This window comes from Carassius carassius, chromosome 13, assembly GCF_963082965.1.
Source record: "Carassius carassius chromosome 13, fCarCar2.1, whole genome shotgun sequence".
Taxonomy (NCBI): domain Eukaryota; kingdom Metazoa; phylum Chordata; class Actinopteri; order Cypriniformes; family Cyprinidae; genus Carassius; species Carassius carassius.
The window spans coordinates 2,923,661-2,942,484 of record NC_081767.1 but is presented as its reverse complement, the minus strand read 5'-3'; the positions used below and the strand labels follow the sequence as shown (position 1 = coordinate 2,942,484).

Here is an 18,824-nt window from a genome sequence, read left to right as displayed (position 1 = left end):
AACCCACACCAAAAGCATGTTCTAACAAATCGCCTCGCTATTGGGCCTCCGCAAGACCGGGGCTACATCTCTCCGAAATAAATAACTTGTATTTCAACCTCATTCTCATCTGTTTGGAGAGGACAGGAAACATTATTCTTGGATATTGGATCAGTGTGTCAGATAGACACATCCCTGCTTTGATTTGAATGCCCAATGTGGCACCCCAATCCTCATCTTGGCTTAGACATAGCAAACGGATGCCAGCAAAGATAGTGGATTTCAGCTTTGAGACGGCTCTAAAACTATTTGCAACTAAATTCCAGAGAGTTTTTACAACACTGTGATGTGCCAGTCAGACAAACAGCGTGAATTAGAGTTAGTTCTGTCTAATCATCCTCAGTGGATGCAGTATTATAAAAGACCACCAGTATTGGATCATTTGCCATTTTTTGGTCTTACTTGTATTGGGTGACTGGTGGATTAGCTTTGGCTGAGCAATGAAACTTCACCAGGTTTCCCTCCAGGACCGGTTGAGGCTCCACAGAGAGATTCACCAACGGCAAGTCTGCAAAAAGACAAATGTAATTACAGAAACTAATAAGCAAACATTCATTTTTCAGCATAAATATTTAGTCATTTTAATCAATATGTGAAAATTCGCTTCTGCTATTATTTATGGGTTCAGATAGGAGTGTCGGAAATAACTCAGCGTCATCAAAAGATGTACATTTGTTATAAGCACTAACTAAAGAACTGAATGTCAACTAATGAGAGGTATATATTTTTATCTTCGCAACTGAGGACTTGTTAGAACAATAGTTTAATCACAAAGTCTTCAAATACAATTAAAACTAAAATAACCCCACGTAATAGCATTTAAACTGGGATATCAATAACAAACACAAAGATTATGCACAAATACCATAATACCTTTTTTTCTTTTTCTTTTAATTAACTCGTTGCCTACTTAAACTGTTATTTTATCAAAGTACATAATATTAATGTGGAAAAGTGAAATAATACAATTTAGAGACTAAATGATTCATATGAGTCTACAGATCCAAGAGCCTCATCTAGGTAATTAAAACTGACTACTCATGAAAAAGTTTTGGATTTCTGTGACTTAAGAAAGTCTACAGCCATAAATTATTTTCTAACAAAGTAAAACATAAATTAATACATGATAAATAATTAAAGCAGGAAAAATAATTTATGCTGCAGACCTGAAAGTTTCCATTAAAGAAAATATTTTATCATGTTTTAATTTGAAATAGCATGATTCGATGCTGTACATGTCTCTCGTATGCATCTCATGCCAGGCCTAATTTTGCATTTCCCATGTGACGCACTGAGAACAACGACGGTATACAACAAAATCAGCATTACGGGTCTCCTGGGGAGGCATGCACAGGGAGCAGATAAAGATAGAGGAGAGAGAGAAAAAGAGAAACCCAGTCATGCATTTAAGAGCCAGCTTTTCTATATGTATATGTTTTCTCTGTCCTATTACACTCATTTAAGACTTATTTAGTCTGTGCTGGCGCAGCTGTATTCAACAACACAGGTCAGCGGAGCAGAAGAAAACAGGCCTGACTCAGCTGGAGTAGTGTGTTGGTGCATGTCTGCTCTGAAGTACAGTGTTTGCCCACAGGAGCACAGCTGGGCAGAGCAGCAGAGCGGCATCCCAGCGGTGGGTGCAGGTGCTGCCCTTTCCCCATTTGCCTTTTTTGACCACACACACCTGTGCCAGGTTGTTTTTGGCAGAAAAACACCAACCGTCACGCCTGAGCCCGCAGGACACACCGGCGCAACCATGGACAAACTAATTAGTGCTGCCCGGTTAGCAGCAGGATACGTGTAAAGCGTTTACTCTGGCTAATTGGGCATGCAGGTAGGAGGATATCAGGCGTGTTTATTGGTTGATACATATTATAAAAGAGATACGCTACAGTATTGTATATGATATGGACATTTCTAAGGCCTCTAAATAACCAGCATGATCAAAACTTGACACAATATATACTACATCCTTTCCATCATCTGGCTGAAAGCTTTAGCCAGTAAAGAAGACCTTTGAGCATCATTATAAGATCTCATTTATTTACATTATAAGAGATCAGATTGTAATCTCACTTTCTGTCATAAGCAAGTTCTTTAAATTACATAATTTTGCTTGGTTTGGGCTTCTGTTCAAAACATTTCCTTTTTTTTCTCCATAAATTACCTCAGTTGTGTACTTCATCATAAGGTAAAAGCCTAATGTATAAAATATGATACTCAAAAACAAAATAACAATAATAATAATAAAATATAAATAAAACAATAATAATAATAATAATGATAATGATGATGATGATGATGATGATGATGGTAGCCATTGACATCCACAGAATAAACAAAAACAAACAAACAAATGCATAAGTAAATACAGGTGCATCTCAATAATTTAGAATGTTGCGGAAAAATTTCAGTAATAACTCTGCTCACCTCAGGCAACCACAGGTCACCCCTGGTTAATCAAACATAATCCACGAGTGGATTGGGGTTCCAACACAGTCACCTTGTGGAGTGAAAGTTGTCATGAGTCTTGTCTGGTTTCTGCTTGTCCTGTTGTGCCTGTTTCTGTCTTTCAGAAAGAGACCATGGTGTTATCAAACGTGCCCGCAGAGTACTTGGACCTGAAGGAGGTGTTTAGTAAGTCCCGTGCTGCTTCTCTTCCTTCGCATCGTCCCTACGACTGTGCTATAGATTTAGTGCCAGGTAAGTCTCCGCCTAAAGGCAAGCTTTACTCTCTTTCTATTCCGGAGAGGGAGGCCATGGAGAAATACATTTCTGATTCCTTGGCATCGAGGTTCATCCACCCTTCCTCTCCTCCAGCGGGGGCGGGATTATTTTTTGTGGGTAAGAAGGATGGTTCTCTGCGACCTTGTATTGACTACGGAGAGCTGAACAACATCACGATAAAGAACACCTATCTGTTACCGTTGATGTCTTCAGCTTTAGAGAGGTTACAGGGAGCATCCGTATTCACAAAATTGGATTTACGTAACGCTTATCATTTGGTCCGCATCAGGAAGGGGGATGAATGGAAAACCGCCTTTAGCACCCCTAGAGGGCACTTTGAATATTTGGTGATGCCGTTCGGGCTCTCCAACTCACCAGGAGTTTTCCAAGCACTTGTTAATGACGTGTTGAGAGACATGGTAGATCAGTTTATATATGTTTACCTGGATGACATACTGATTTTTTCTTCATCTCTCCAGGAACATGTTCAACACGTCAGACGAGTGCTCCAGAGGTTACTCGAGAATGGGCTTTTTGTCAAGGCGGAAAAATGCGTATTCCATGCACAGTCTGTCCCCTTCCTAGGGTATATCGTCTCGTCCGAGGGAATACGTATGGATCCTGACATGGTTAAGGCTGTGATAGATTGGCCATCTCCAGATTCCCGTAAGGCCCTACAGAGGTTTCTGGGGTTCGCCAATTTTTATCGACGTTTCATTCGTAATTTCAGCCAACTAGTCTCACCTCTGACGGCCTTGACCTCCCCCAGTACTCCGTTCAGGTGGTCGGATGCAGCCGAAACTGCATTTACAAACCTCAAGAGCTGCTTCGTTTCGGCTCCCATCCTTGTAGCTCCTGATCCCACACGGCAGTTTGTGGTGGAGGTCGACGCATCAGAGGTGGGGGTAGGAGCAGTTCTTTCCCAACGTGCTGCCTCGGACGATAAGATGCATCCCTACGCGTTTTTCTCACATTGTTTATCTCCTGCTGAATGCAATTACGACATTGGTAACAGATAATTGTTGGCCGTCAAATTAGCTTTAGAGGAGTGGCGTCACTGGTTGGAAGGGTCAGGGGTACCTTTCATTGTTTGGACCGATCACAAGAATTTAGAGTACATTAGAACTGCCAAAAGACTCAATTCCAGGCTGGCTCGGTTGGCACTTTTTTTTGGTCGTACCGCCCAGGTACCAAAAATGTCAAACCCGATTCTTTGTCACGTCTTTTTGCAACGAAGGTCAAGATGGCCTTAGGAGGGGTAATGCCTCCGCCCGGTTGCCCACCGAATCGTTTATTTGTGCCGGAAGAGTTACGGTCCGAAGTTATTCAGTGGGGTCACTGCTCTAACGTTGCTTGTCATCCAGGGATAAGCTGAACCAAGGGGTTAGTTAAACAACGATTCTGGTGGCCACTTATGACTCGTGACGTCCACGATTTTGTTTTGGCTTGCTCAGTTTGCGCCAGTGGTAAGTCGTCTAACCGGCCTCCTGATGGGCTTCTTCAACCGCTGTCTGTCCCTTCGAGACCCTGGTCACATATCGCACTAGATTTTGTTACCGCCCTCCCGCCCTCTAATGGCATGACGGTCGTTTTGACCGTAGTGGACCGGTTCTCGAAGGCGGCACATTTCATTCCATTGCCCAAATTACCTACAGCCAAGGAGACAGCGGTCACTGTCCTAGATCACGTCTTTCGGTTACATGGCCTCCCGGTAGACGTGGTTTCTGACAGGGGATTCCAATTCATATCCAAATTTTGGAAGGAATTTTGTAAATTGCTAGCAGCGACGGTTAGTCTGTCTTCAGGTTATCATCCCAATAGTAACGGGCAGTCTGAGGGAGCCAACCAAGATTTAGAGAGAACGTTGCGATGTTTGGTCTCCAAGAATCCTTCTTCCTGGAGCCAACAACTCTCTATGGTGGAGAACACTCACAATTCGTTACCAGTGTCAGCCACGGGCCTCTCTCCATTTCAGTGCATCGTAGGTTACCAGCCACCAGCTTTTCCTAGTCTGGAATCTGAAGTCGCGGTCCCCTCCGCTCACGCATTTGTCCAGAGGTGCCACCGCACCTGGACCAGAGCCCGCGAGACTCTGCTCCGGATGAGGGAGCGCACTAAGGCCAAGGCCGATCGCCACTGGTCAAAGCCTCCCGTTTACGTCGTGGGTCAAAAAGTGTGGCTTTCTACTTACAATATTCCTCTCCGTTCCGTTTCTAACAAATTAGCTCCCAAATTCATTGGCCCGTTTACTGTCACCAAGATCATTAGTCCGTCACAGTCCGCCTCAAACTACCTCCACCATACAGGAGAATACATCCCACCTTCCATGTGTCCAAAATTAAACCTGTGTTTTATTCACGTCTTAATCTGCCTACCCCAGTTCCCCCGCCGCCGCGTCTCGTAGATGGGGAACCGACCTACTCGGTTAATCGTATTCTGGACTCAAGACGGAGGGGACGAGGATTCCAGTACTTGGTGGACTGGGAAGGTTACGGTCCGGAGGAGAGGAGTTGGGTACCTGCTAGGGACATACTGGTTAACCCCCTTATTGATGATTACAATCAGCACGTAGGCCCTTCTGGGAACTCCAGGAGGCGTTCTAAGAGGGGGGGGGGGTACTGTCATGGTTGGTAAACCGTGATCTCTGGGTTTTGCACTTTGTGGGTGAAGTCTGTGTGTTATGCGTCAGCACTGATTAGTTTGTGGGCGTCTCCATTTATTGTCATCAGCAACAGCTGTCACTCATTACTCATCCCCATATATTGGCTTGTCTAGCGTCTTGTGTTCGTGAGAGCGTTGTTTCATGTTTATGACCTATGCTTTGCTTTCTTGTGTGTTTCTGTGTTGGATGTCCGTCTCTCCCTGGAACCCCGTCCACTCTACGCAACCCACCCCCAAGCAACACCACTTACCTTCGGCTCGCTTCCCCGCAGTTCCTGTGTCACCCTCTCCTGCTGCCTACTCACCTCCGCTTTCCGGATTCGTCACTCATCACCACCATCTTGGACTATGCATTCCTCCCAGCGTTGTTTGGGTCTCAAGTACTGTCTGTATCATTGTCTTCATTAAATATCATTAATCTCGCACTTGCTTCCTGCCACTTCTTCACCCAGTTGTTACATTTGGTTCTTTTAATTGTGATGATTTTGGCTCATATTTAACAAAAACCAACCAATTCACTATCTCAACAAATTAGAATATGGTAACATGCCAATCAGTGAATCAACTCAAAACACCTGCAAAGGTTTCCTGAGCCTTCCAAATGGTCACGAGATGAACCTGTAAATAAATAAAATAAAATAGTAAATGGCTACCATTTACAGTTTAGTCACCAACATTCTTCAAAATATCTTCTTCTGTGTTCAGTAGAAGAAAGAAACTCATACAGGTTTGGAACAACATGAGGATGAGTTAATGAATATGTTTTTTGAGTGAACTATCCCTTTAAGAACACTCAATTCCTGTGATAAAGTCGCTGTACCGAAAAGCCTTTAGTGACCTATTATTTCTTTACTATTTTTGATGTGAACATTCATTTCGGCCTTAGCTGTTTTGAAGCACATCATGATTGCCTTTGATGTTAGTTCAAGTCTTTTGAGAGTAATCCTTGAGGGAGACGAAAGCCATCAAAAGTGTTGTCTACTTATGACAAAACTGGAGAGTGACACTGACTTTCTTAATGAAATAAACATTTTAGATGAACATTTGGCCCTAGGGGACTGACTAGCGCCTCTTAAAGGCCCGGGCTCCAGAGGCAGGCTGGCAGAAGCTAGCCAAGACTCACCATGACCCCCAAATCTATGGACAGACAGTGTCTTAATAAAGAAGTCTGTTTGTCACTTTGATGTATAAATGCATGAGTCTCTCTGGCCTGAGCAGAACGTGACAGGCCATCAATGTGCAGCTCCAATAATTCATCAGCTTCATCAGCGGAGAGAGCAAGAAGGTTTGAAACACTTCTGAAACAATGACGGCCACCTAAACAATGGGGTTGGAGGAGAGGAGCGATCTAAAAAAAAGGGTTTGGGGTGGGAGTGGGCAGTGGTGAGATGACAGAGTTGTGAGGAAGGGGCCAAAGAAATGGCTTCTCTGTCTTTCTTAAAGCTTGATTTCCATTCTCCCCGGGTCATTGTGGCCAGCTGTGTTCGGTGAGGAAGAGAGAGCTGATGGCCTGGTATCAGCGAGAGGAGGGTGATTTAATCTCTTTATAACTGGACTGAATCTGTGCCACAGTGTGGGTCTCATGTCAACTTTTGCACTGTCTGCCAACGCGGTTCATGCGTCTATATTAAGGCCCTTTTTTGATGACTTTATTTGGTGACAAAGTTAACAGTTCCTGGAAGATATTTTCAATTTAAGTAATGTAGAAAGTCACACACACAATATAATGACTCATGACTTAAGCCTCTTTATGTACTGCTAATTTACTGTATGCTGTAAAAATCCCCCTGCAGTCACAATTTTATACCTTCAAACTCATCTTTGTTAATAAAAAAAAGTTTCTTCCAATTAAAATACTGTATTAATATCTTTAAATGACTTCAACATAATTCTACACCCTTCTAAATTATAAATCCTACACACCTCATTAAGTATACCCGGATTCATGAATATGCACATTAGCCCCCGCCTCCATTAAATCACACCAGCTCAGACTACCTGCCAGAGATGGGACCAAGTCACACATGTGCAAGTCTCAAGTAAGTCTCAAGTCTTAACCTTCAAGTCTCAAGTAAGTCCCAACTATTTTTTTCTTGGGCAAGTCAGGTCAAGTCAAGTCACAAGCTATGTCAAGTCAAGTCAAGTCAAGTCAAGTCCTGTAGTAAGTCAAGTCAAGTCCAAGCCAAGTCACCTTAATATTGTTATTTTACCTGCAGAATATGATCTTAATAAAGTTAAAAGACAAGGTATAAGTAACTGTCAGTAAATTAAAATAATTTGGATTTTATATTGTAAATACTCATGTTCAGTAAAATACATCATGGAATCAAACAAAATTGTAACTTCATAAAATTATTAATTTTTCACTTCTGCCAACAGTGTTTGAAAGGTTTTACATTTTCAACATTGAGTCCATAAAACAAATAACAGCTAAACATCCAACAGACTCCTCTCTGAACACCTCTCTCTCTCTCTCAAACACAGTTTACATACAACATTAAACTTTGTTACATTTCTCCTCTCTCTCTCTCTCTCTCTCTCTCTCTCTCTCTCACACACACACACACACTCTTTCTCAAAGTATAGAATATGAATATGACGTTTTTTTCAGTTGTTTCACACTTTTTTGTCATCTACAGTACAGACCGAAAGTTTGGACACACCTTCTCATTCAAAGAGTTTTCTTTATTTTCATGACTATGGAAATTGTAGAGTCACACTGAAGGCATCAAAACTATGAATTAACACATGTGGAATTATATACATAACAAAAAAGTGTGAAACAACTGAAAATATGTCATATTCTAGGTTCTTCAAGGTAGCCACCTTTTGCTTTGATTACTGCTTTGCACACTCTTGGCATTCTCTTGATGAGCTTCAAGAGGTAGTCACCTGAAATGGTCTTCCAACAGTCTTGAAGGAGTTCCCCGAGAGATGCTTAGCACTTGTTGGCCCTTTTGCCTTCTGTCTGCGGTCCAGCTCACCCCTAAACCATCTCGATTGGGTTCAGGTCCGGTGACTGTGGAGGCCAGGTCATCTGGCGCAGCACCCCCATCACTCTCCTTCTTGCTCAAATAGCCCTTGATGCCTTTTGGTCTGTACTGTATATATATATATATATATATATATATATATATATATATATATATATATATATATATATATGTGTGTGTGTGTGTATATATGTGTATGTATATATATATATATATATATATATATAACTGTAATATGCACTTCTCATGATTAGGTAATCGCGGCAGCTGTAGTCTTATTCACATTTGTTTTTCTGATTATTTGTTTTGCTCTATGAGAAAGACAAGGTAACAAAATATTCGGAGCTTAAGCCCCCTTAGCCCAGCCCTAGCGCCGCCCCTGGAATGCGTTTTTTTGACGGCCTGCTAGCGGATCATTAGGGGCCGTTCACATATCTCGTCTTTTGCGCGCGCAAGTTCGTTATTTCCAATGTAGGCGCGCGGTATGCACGCTCATAATGGAAGCAACTCTGTCGCGATGCGCACGCCCATCGAGTGAAAAACATGTGACAATAACTAATCATTCAGCTTCATCCTTTCCCGTAACAACGTTGAAAGCTCAGCCAAGATGAAGGAACAGCTGATCATAGCTGTATATGGATTGCCATTTTGAAATAAATTTAGTAGCAGAGCTGCTGCAAGCGATTTTTAGTGCAGCAAATCCATGTATCCTTTGCTGAAATTTCCGCGTCTCCATGGAGAGAGAGCGCGTCATGGTTGCTTAGCAACGGCAGACGCCCCAGGGGCGCAACTGCCCGAGTGCTTTGGAAAGAAGGAGAAAGCGGCGCGCCTAGCGTTTTCCACGCATTTTTAGGTGCGAACTATTGAAGACAAAAGCGATGATCCTCGGTACCCCTCAGGCTGATGTTGATGTGATGTGATATCCGATCTAAGTGGGCGTGGTGTGCATAAGGTAGAGAGGGCATGACTGATGATAGTGTCCTGATCCAGTCATGACAACGCTATTCCTATGCGCTATTTTCAGCCTGCGCTCCAGCTGAGTAATCAACTTTATTTTTACAAATAATTTATATATCGTATATTCAAACTGAAATCATGATGTGATTAACACTCAAGTCATTCAAGTCATCGTGTCTCAAGTCAAGTCAAGTCCCGAGTCTTTAACTTCAAAGTCCGAGTCAAGTCTCAAGTATTTTATTTTTTGTCAAGTCAAGTCACAAGTCATAAAAATAGCGACTCGAGTCGACTCGAGTCCAAGTCACCAAGTCACAAGTCCCCGTGTCTGCTACCTGCTCCACTTTTACTCAGTTAACTTTATTAAATGCTACATAGTGGCACATTGCAATATTAAATGAATTCATCCATATTTGTTTGAACCAGAAACTGATTCCGAAGAAGAAGAAATGGGGAGAGCGAATCACATGTTGTCATCTACAAGTCCATGCATCAGAATCATTTTATGTATCGCTCTCTACAACGTCAGACACATGAGATAACTGATATCATTATCCTTTGGCTATTGATAATGTTACACAAATCATGTTCTTGTTCCCCATCTAATACAGCTCCCTTCTAAAAATCAACATCTTTAGGTAGAAACTCTTCTCTAATAATATGGAAAGCCAAGCCTCACTGTTTGTGATGGTAGGAGACAGTAGGTTTACTGTATATTGTGTTTTACAACACAGATAAAATAAACACTACAGTATACTCAAGAATCACCACAGACAATTGTGGAATCTGAGTCAAATATATAGCCCAGAGTGAAAATATACATATAAACAGTCCAAACGGAATGAGCAGCAGATTAAAAATCATAAAAGCATCATAGTCCCTCGTGATCAACTGTGTCGAACCGTTTCTTGAATACCACAGAACCCAGACAAATACAAACTCCAGGACCCCAAATAGAAAAATATTGATATACTATGCAGTACTTCATCTCACTTCATAAGGGTTACATTAATGTTGTGTTTTTGGTCTAGCAATTTGGGTCTGTGCAGTGAATTTAAACAGTTTGCCCTATGGAACTATCTGTCAAACTCTCTAAATGAATACTGTATTGCTAAAGCATATATTCCTTAACACATCATGTGTTATTCCCTTCACTAATCTAATTATAGCCCATCTGTGCATCCTATTCATCAAGATAAAAAAAAAGAATGAAGCTGAAGTAGATGCAGTGAATTTCTGTTCTGGCTTCTTTGCATGTGAAATAAGATACGTGGCTTTGCAGGAGCAGTGGGTTTTTTCCACTAAGGCCATTGCCATATGAAGGTTTTTATTTTGTATTTATTTGTTTATTTTCTCAGTTTAGGCTCTTAAATAAATACTCACTTTGAATTCCTGGTAAATTTCAAATTTAGATGCTAATTCGCTTAACCTCGTGTCAAATTATCCAAGTGGGGCTTATGTTTGGCAACATTTCTGAAGTCATTTGTAATTATTGCATTAAGTGATTACTGGAAAATAAAGGCAGGGAAATGCATTAAACTAGACAAGTTTAAGCAGTGAACTAATGCAGTGGATAATGTTTGGACTCGTCTCATTTAGGCCCCATTTTGACCGAAAGCGAGAAGATGCCTCAGAGGTCTGCGCTGATCAGAATGAGAATTATCTGCGCTCAGGAAAAATCCAGAAAGACTTTAATTACTTTTGTTGCCAATGACATTATCACACTGAAACAAGTGGTCAATTAGCGGACTCTCAAATGAGGACTGACAATAGCTGGAGTGGGCATATTAGAGGATGGACGTGATGAAACACGCGCACACACACATCCCTCATGTTTTTCTCTCATTCTCATCCAGAGTAAGTGTCTTTTATTTGGCTAAAGTAAGACTAAAGTAATGTCTTTGTCCAGTATTATAATCTTTGACTTCTTCCCTCCTTCCTTTTAGGTTCTCATCTTAACCTTTCACTCCCTTAAACAGGAAGACGAGAAGAATATCTATCGTTCACCTGGGGTATGTTCTGTGTCTCAGCTTATGTAGGGTACATGGCAACATGTTCACTGCACTGCACTCACAACATCAATCCTGCTACACACACGCACACACACAGCACACACACAAAGATAAAAAATGTCAAATAAAGCTTGTTGATTTTTCTTTTTAAATGACTCTTGCTAAGGCCGAGTCTAGGCACTGCACTGCTGTCCATGCCTATACATTGTTTATTGTGATTTTCAGGGAATATAGAAAATATGTTTACCTATAATTGTTTATTTTCCTAGAAAAGCCAAAAGAGCAGGGTGTGATCACTTCCATTGATTTAAATTATTTGTTTCACTTCACCGAAAAGATTCATTAAGTGATTCTTTTAATTCCTGTGCTCAACTATTCCTACTTTTCTTTGCTATATAGTTGGTGAAAAACAGAATGAATTGGGATGAGTTACTACTTCAAGTGAAATCTTAAAGTGCACATCTCAGGCCTATTTTCAGCCCATGGGAGAGGAGTTGTTAATAACAGTGAAGTGACAGCTTAAAGCATGATGATTGTAGTACATACTGTATAAATTACATTATACTACACTTGTGAAATGAAGTACACCTTAGTATAATATGACTGGATAAAAAAAAAAATAATAATAATAAAAAAAAAGGAATGAAAAAAAAAGACAAGACAGGAAGTGGTTTAGAACAGTGAAGCTTTGGCCGTTTTTTTTTTTTTTGTTTTGTTTTTTGACTGCATGTTCAGATATTTATACAACAACATAATCTGGAATGAACATTTTTCGAAAATTATATAAAAAACTAAATACTGGAGGTAGCTGGCAACTTACTATCATACTATTAATCACTTGATTTTGAACTGTTTATAATAAAGTGTGCTTTCATCTCTCTTTTTGAGAAATGATCAAATATGTCTGGGATTAAAATTTGGAACATGTTTTATTTTCCCAAAAGTCTGGCACTACTTTTGGCACAATACAGCTCAACAACTGTAATATAAATACACAATATGCCATATTAAATTGAAATGTAAACCTGCAAAAAACTATGACCACCTCCCCTAAACTGATTTATAGCTACAGTATTTTAACCATACTAGTGAGTAATCAGGTCTAATTTGACCTCATCTGCAAAGCATATTGGGTAACCACAAAATATATGAGATGCTAACAAACCAAACCTTAGTATCTTGGTCTAAACGAACAGAAGTGGAGGACTTTGCTTTGGAAACTTGTTTTTTAGAAGATAAATAAATAAATAAAAAGCTGTCATGAATCTCTTGATGGAGCAGGCTGATAGGCTCTAACTCAATCTGATATAATCATAATCACATAGCACAGCTAATTTTATTTTTATTTTTTTCTCCTCTCCTCACATCACCAGCCAATGAGCTTGATTCAAATACTTGGCTAGTGTTTGCTGTAGCAGTTACAGCGATACAGAAACCCACCATCATCCCCAGCTCCACCTGTATAAATCTGCTAACTTTATGTATCTTATACATTGGAGTTATTTCATATATGTTGTATGTGCAGCAGCAGTATTTCCTCACAGCATGTCTGTGGACGTACTGGCAGTAGCAAGTCTCTGTACTTGCTCTGCAGCAGCAGCAGTGCAGCGGATCTATTCAAATACCAAACACATTAACATTGTCATGTATATTACCATGCAAATCTCTCTCAGAGTTGTCATGACAGGACTATTATTTTTGTGTTCACAAACTGTAAGTTCACTTTACCCTTAAACATATTCATAATTGAACAGGTGAGGGGAATGCATGCGAGATGACACTTTTCTATGTAATTACGCATTGGTTTCATTTATTCATATTAAAAGCTTAAATAGTTTACACTGGAAAGATCTCAGTTAGTTTAACGCTTCTGTGTTGCTGTTCTCTTTACCCTGAATAATCTGTGCTGTTTATCAGCAGACAGCTGTCCCTTCATCAATATTAACTGATTTGCATGGCTGCACAGCCCCCCCTGTGGCCTGGAGGATGCGCGGATGGAAACACTTGTACTCATACGCATTGGGTTTGCATCCTTAGCTTCATCCCACCTGCTGATGCCTCCATAACTTATTCATTAAACACCTGCTAGTGTTTGATCCTCAGAGGGAGAGCTTGCCGTCATCGCTTACCATTCACCGTCTCTATTTGTTCCCTTCTTCTGAGTTCATGTCTCATGCTTTGCAGAGCTCCAGCTCAGGAGGGTGATGTAAATGTATCCCACTCAGACGAGTATTCATTTAGCCATTCAAAATCGGACTAGGCCTCGAATGCATGTAATTCTGAAAACCTCATTATCCTCTTTGCATGGCTCCCATTCCACATTCACCTGCCTCTTACCTAGGGATGTTCCCCAGAATTTTGCAACATGATTGCTCATCGCTGTGATACATTTGAAATATTTCCATCTTTCCATGGAGAGATGGTGAGAGTGGGGTAATGAAATTAAAGAGCACAGAGACTTGGCAAATTTGTCTGCACTGTGGCTGAGTTCAATTACAGTAGGTCTGATTTCTCGCGTGGTTTAATTAAAACGCAGACAGTGGAATGGGGAGCAGATCTGAACAGCAGTGGAGTGGTTAATGTCTCTACGCGTCTACAGAGCATTTGGAGTAGCGAGTAGGAGACATAGAAATGAGGGAAGGGAATGTAATCAATTTATACAACAGTCAGTCCTAATATTTCTTGTAACTGAATGTTTCACTGTTTTTTTTTTTTGTATCTTTGTCTTTGTTCATACTATGTTGCTTGGTGATATTACAATATAGTCTGCAATGCGAAACAAATAAGATAAGAAAATTACATCCTAAAAATAGGCTTCATTATCATTAAATGTCTATTTATCTATCTCTCTACCTATCTATCTATGAATCTTATTTTCGCATAAATGTTATTTGTTTTGTGTTGATATATATATATATATATATATATATATATATATATATATATATATATATATATAAAAGTTTGAGAATTAAAAAATAATAATAATAAAAATATATAGCATAGTAGTATGATAGTATGATATATATATGCTATCCGCTGCTTTGGATAACAAAGACATCCGAGCAACAGTTAAGCTGGTGCAACACTAACAAATGTTAATCAACTTTAATGTCTGCTCTGCTCCATAGCGCCTCACCCTGCACTACAAAGTGCATCTTATGTCATGCATTAGTGCTGTGGAGCACAATGGAGCTGTCACTAATAATGGGTCTCTAAATAGCATGTTCTGCTTTGTTAATCATAGTTAACATTATTGATGAGGCTTCAAGGCTTTAAGCAATGCAAGTAGAATGGTATTGTTCTCTGAAACCTCTAGAGAAGAGATTTTCTATAAACGACCAGACATAAAAAAAAGAAGAAAAAAATCAACAATAACATTGTGTAGTTGAGATGTGAATAATCAACATTAATTACAGTGGTTTATAAAGTAGTATTAATGATATCAGAAAATGACTTTGGAAGAAGTTGATGTCACCATCTAGAATATTACTTGAGTAAAAGTCTCAAATTATGTGATATTTATTGTACTTAAGTATGAAAAATATTTGTAAAATCTTAAATGCACAAGTATTGAAAGTAAAATTACAAGTAAATTCAAAATGAAAAAGAAGTAAATATATATATATATATATATATATATATATATATATATATATATATATATATATATATATATATGTAACCCCCAGGGGGCGCTCACGCCCAAATTTGTATAGATAAACTAGAAACCCCAAAAACCCACACTCCCTTCTTAGATATTGAGGCAGGTGGTATCCAGTGAAGGAAGGGACATGGGACTGATGTACTCAATTATAAATTTATTAAACAATCAATATAATGATTGGCAGTAAAAATAGACAAATATTCCCTCCAGGTAACAGTAAGCAATTTTACAATAAATAGATCACAGTGAGTTAAAGCATCATAGTGCATGGATACAGGATATAAAGTCTAACAATATCAAATCTACAGTGCATAAAGTCTACTAAATAAGTACTGCTCACAGAACACTCAAACACTGCAAGAAATACTCCAAACCAATACTACCATACAGACACACACAACACAGCATTTCACACTTCACTAGTGAACATTACATTACAAAATGGATACTGTTTCCAAGTGAAATATTGCACAATGCCCATAGGCCGAATGTTAGAATGGCTTAAGCCCAACTAGATCCAAGTCATCACTGGTAGTAGCCGCTCCTCAGGACGCACACATACACACACAAAAATAAAAAAATAAAACAATGATTAAGCTCAGGAAAAACAGTGGCTAGTGACCGACGTGGGCAATCCTCCTATAAAATCACAAGTAAAGATGGTTTATGATGCTATAACAATTTAAAATAACTGATTAGAAAATTAAGGCAAAAAGCTGGATAAAACTTACATTTTTCTTTGCATCAAAGTCGTATGCCCCATAGCAATTTAATTAAACGATGTGGATGACTGAAAGCTGTGCACACTCTCTATTGTTGCTTCTATTCATACATATTAACAAAACAGGAAACAATCAGCGCTAACAATTATACATTTTATCTAAAAGGAAAAAAAAGGTCAGCGTTACTTACGTTGCTGCAACACCTGCGTAAGATCACTACGCTAGTTCTGTAAGCTCTTTACTGCTGGTACCATTTACTGGACACCATAAACACAGACCCCAGACCGAGCTACAAAACAAACAAACAATGAGCTGTGGTAAGCGGCTCAATGACTTTAATATCACGCAACGAACTGGCGTGAACTTCCACAAAGACTTGCGCCACTTACGTTGAGCGCAACACCTGTGTAAGATCACTCCTTACTATGATGACCGCAAGTTTCTGTACGTGCTCTACTGCTGGTACCATTTACTGGACACCATAAATGCAGATACCAGCCCGAGATTGCTGCAACACCTGCGTCCAATCACTTGCTATTGTGAAAGCAAGTCTCTATAAGATAGTCACTGTTGGTTCCATTTACTGAACACCATAAAAGCAGCTGTCAGACCGAGCTCCTCCCGTTTGCACAACTGATACACAATAAGACTCACCCTTCAACTCACACCGCATGTTTTTCCTGTTCATATCTCCCCACATTTAAAGGGACACGTCACTTACGCCACCTGATCCCAATAATCAGCAAACCTTAAAGGTACACTTCCCAAACTCACCACCTGACCCACTACATTCACCGCCCCTAAAATGTCACCGTCTCGGTGACAGATGGCAAGTACTACAACCAGGGCCTAAAAACAACATTGTGGGAGCAAACGATTGAATGGGCTTCCCCATGCTCGTCTTCAGGTGATTGTCCAGTTAATGTACACGGGAGGTTAAAAGGGTTTGAATGGTAACCGGCTGTTGTTCTATTGGTCCGCCTTGGCACAAACTCTCGCTCCGGTATTGGCATTTCAGCTGCTAGAGCATGTTCCACAGGCGGATCCTGCCGGGTCTGCTCCTGTTGCACAAAAGTTGAAGGTGACTGGTCACCAGCTGAAGTGGGGACATGACTAATCTGCCCCTCTCTGCCAGGAGTGTCTAAGGCTACCAGTAGTGCCAACTCACCACTGTCATCACTGCTACTGTTTGAATCCTCGGAACCCAGATCAGACTGGTCTAATGTGGGCTCTACGACTGCCAAAGTAGACGGGGGTTGACAGGGGTCCACCGGAAGGGGACGCAACTCCTGTCTATGAATGTTCTTCTCTGGACCCTGCTGGTCCCTTGGTCTAATTTTATAAAGGGTGCCAACCTCATCCAAACAGTTCACCACTTCATATACTACCTGGTCCCAGTGGTCATGAATTTTATGATGACCAAGCGGGTGACTCCGTCGGTACACCAAGGTACCTGATGGTAGAATGGGCAAAGGAACAGCTTGATGCTTTGCTCGCTGCCTGGCGGCTGCCTCAAGATTAGCTTGCGCCCGCCTATAAACTGACGACAAATGTTCCTGATGTTCTCGAACCCACTCTTCTGTGATCAGTTCTGCTGGGGGATCAACTGCACCCAAGAGGGAGTCGAGAGGGAGGATGGGCTTCAGCCCAAACATTAATTCATATGGTGAAAACCCTGTTGATTTATGGGCTGTAGTATTATATGCAAACAGCACCTGAGGCAGGTGTTGAGGCCACCTTTTCTTCTTTTCTACAGGCAGGGTACGAAGTAAATTGTGAAGTGTACGATTAAATCGTTCACACTGTCCATTGCCCTCCGGGTGGTATGGACTTGTACGGGACTTATGAATACCATATAGTTGACACAGTCGCTGAAACAAATCTCCCTCGAATTGACGACCCTGATCTGTATGGATACGTTGTGGAACCCCATAAGTATAGAACCACTGTTCGGTGAGCACCCGCGCTACAGTCGTGGCCTTTTGGTCCACGGTGGGATAAGCTTGCGCAAATTTAGAAAACACGTCAGTTATAACCAAAAGATTTTCTTTTCCATCACTAGACTTTTCCAGTGTGGTAAAATCCATGGCTAGAATTTCTAAAGGCCTAGACGCAAGAAGACTACCCATGAATGTTCTCAGCTTTGGCTGCACCGCTTTTGCCACTACACACCGTTGACATTCTCGGCACCAGCGCTTGATGTCTCTCCGCATAAGAGGCCAATAACAACGTTGACGAACAAGTATATTGGTCCTTTCCACCCCCTGGTGTCCATGATTATCGTGCAAAGCCGTCAAAACTTCCTCTTGTAGCAGCTGAGGCAGCAACAGTTGCATTATTTTTACATTAACACCGGGGACATGACTTTGCCGGTAAAGCACACCATCTTGTTCCTGTATGTTAATCCACTGACGCACCAGTTCTACCACCGCAGGGGACTCTTTAGCCCTTTCCAATGCTGTAGGGGGTTTACCTCTCCTCCAGTAAACTAAAAAGGCCCGTAGCACCGGATCTTCTGACTGAAGAAGCTGGAGATCGGCACTAGTTCTCACTGGGGAGGCATCCATAGCCTGAATGTCAACAGGCCCGGAGAGGTGAGTTGCCACCACGCCTTTAATCTCCGTAGGGACAGAGATTCCTGGTGCTACCGCTTCAATAGAGTCTAAAGCTGGGGATGTAGGCAAGCGAGACAATGCATCTGCATTTCTATTACACACACCTCGGCGGTATTCAATTTTAAAATCAAAAAGAGCCAGCTGTGCTGCCCAGCGTTGCTCTACCGCTCCCAATTTGGCCGTCTGCAGATAACAGAGGGGGTTGTTATCGGTCAGAACCGTGAACTTTACACCTAATAGATAATCTCGAAATTTGTCTGTTACGGCCCATTTAAGGGCCAGCAACTCAAGCTTCATGGCGGAATAATTGTCCATATTCCGTTCTGTTGGTCGCAACCCCCTACTTGCATAGGCCACTGGCCGCCGCTGTCCCTCCCCCTGCTCTTGTGACAAAACAGCACCCAACCCAAGCCCACTCGCATCTACCTCAAGGA

The 18,824-nt window shown here is 41.0% G+C and overlaps 1 protein-coding gene across 6 annotated transcripts in view; it reads right to left on the bottom strand.

Annotated features, from left to right (window-relative positions):
* Positions 1–18,824, bottom strand: part of LOC132155835 (kin of IRRE-like protein 3) — a 238,197-nt gene that overhangs the window by 27,058 nt on the left and 192,315 nt on the right. For all 6 annotated transcript variants that reach the window (XM_059564555.1, XM_059564556.1, XM_059564559.1 and 3 more), the window contains exon 6: positions 442–547. In XM_059564555.1, the coding sequence (XP_059420538.1) occupies positions 442–547 (106 nt within the window). The remainder of the gene's footprint in view (positions 1–441; positions 548–18,824) is intronic.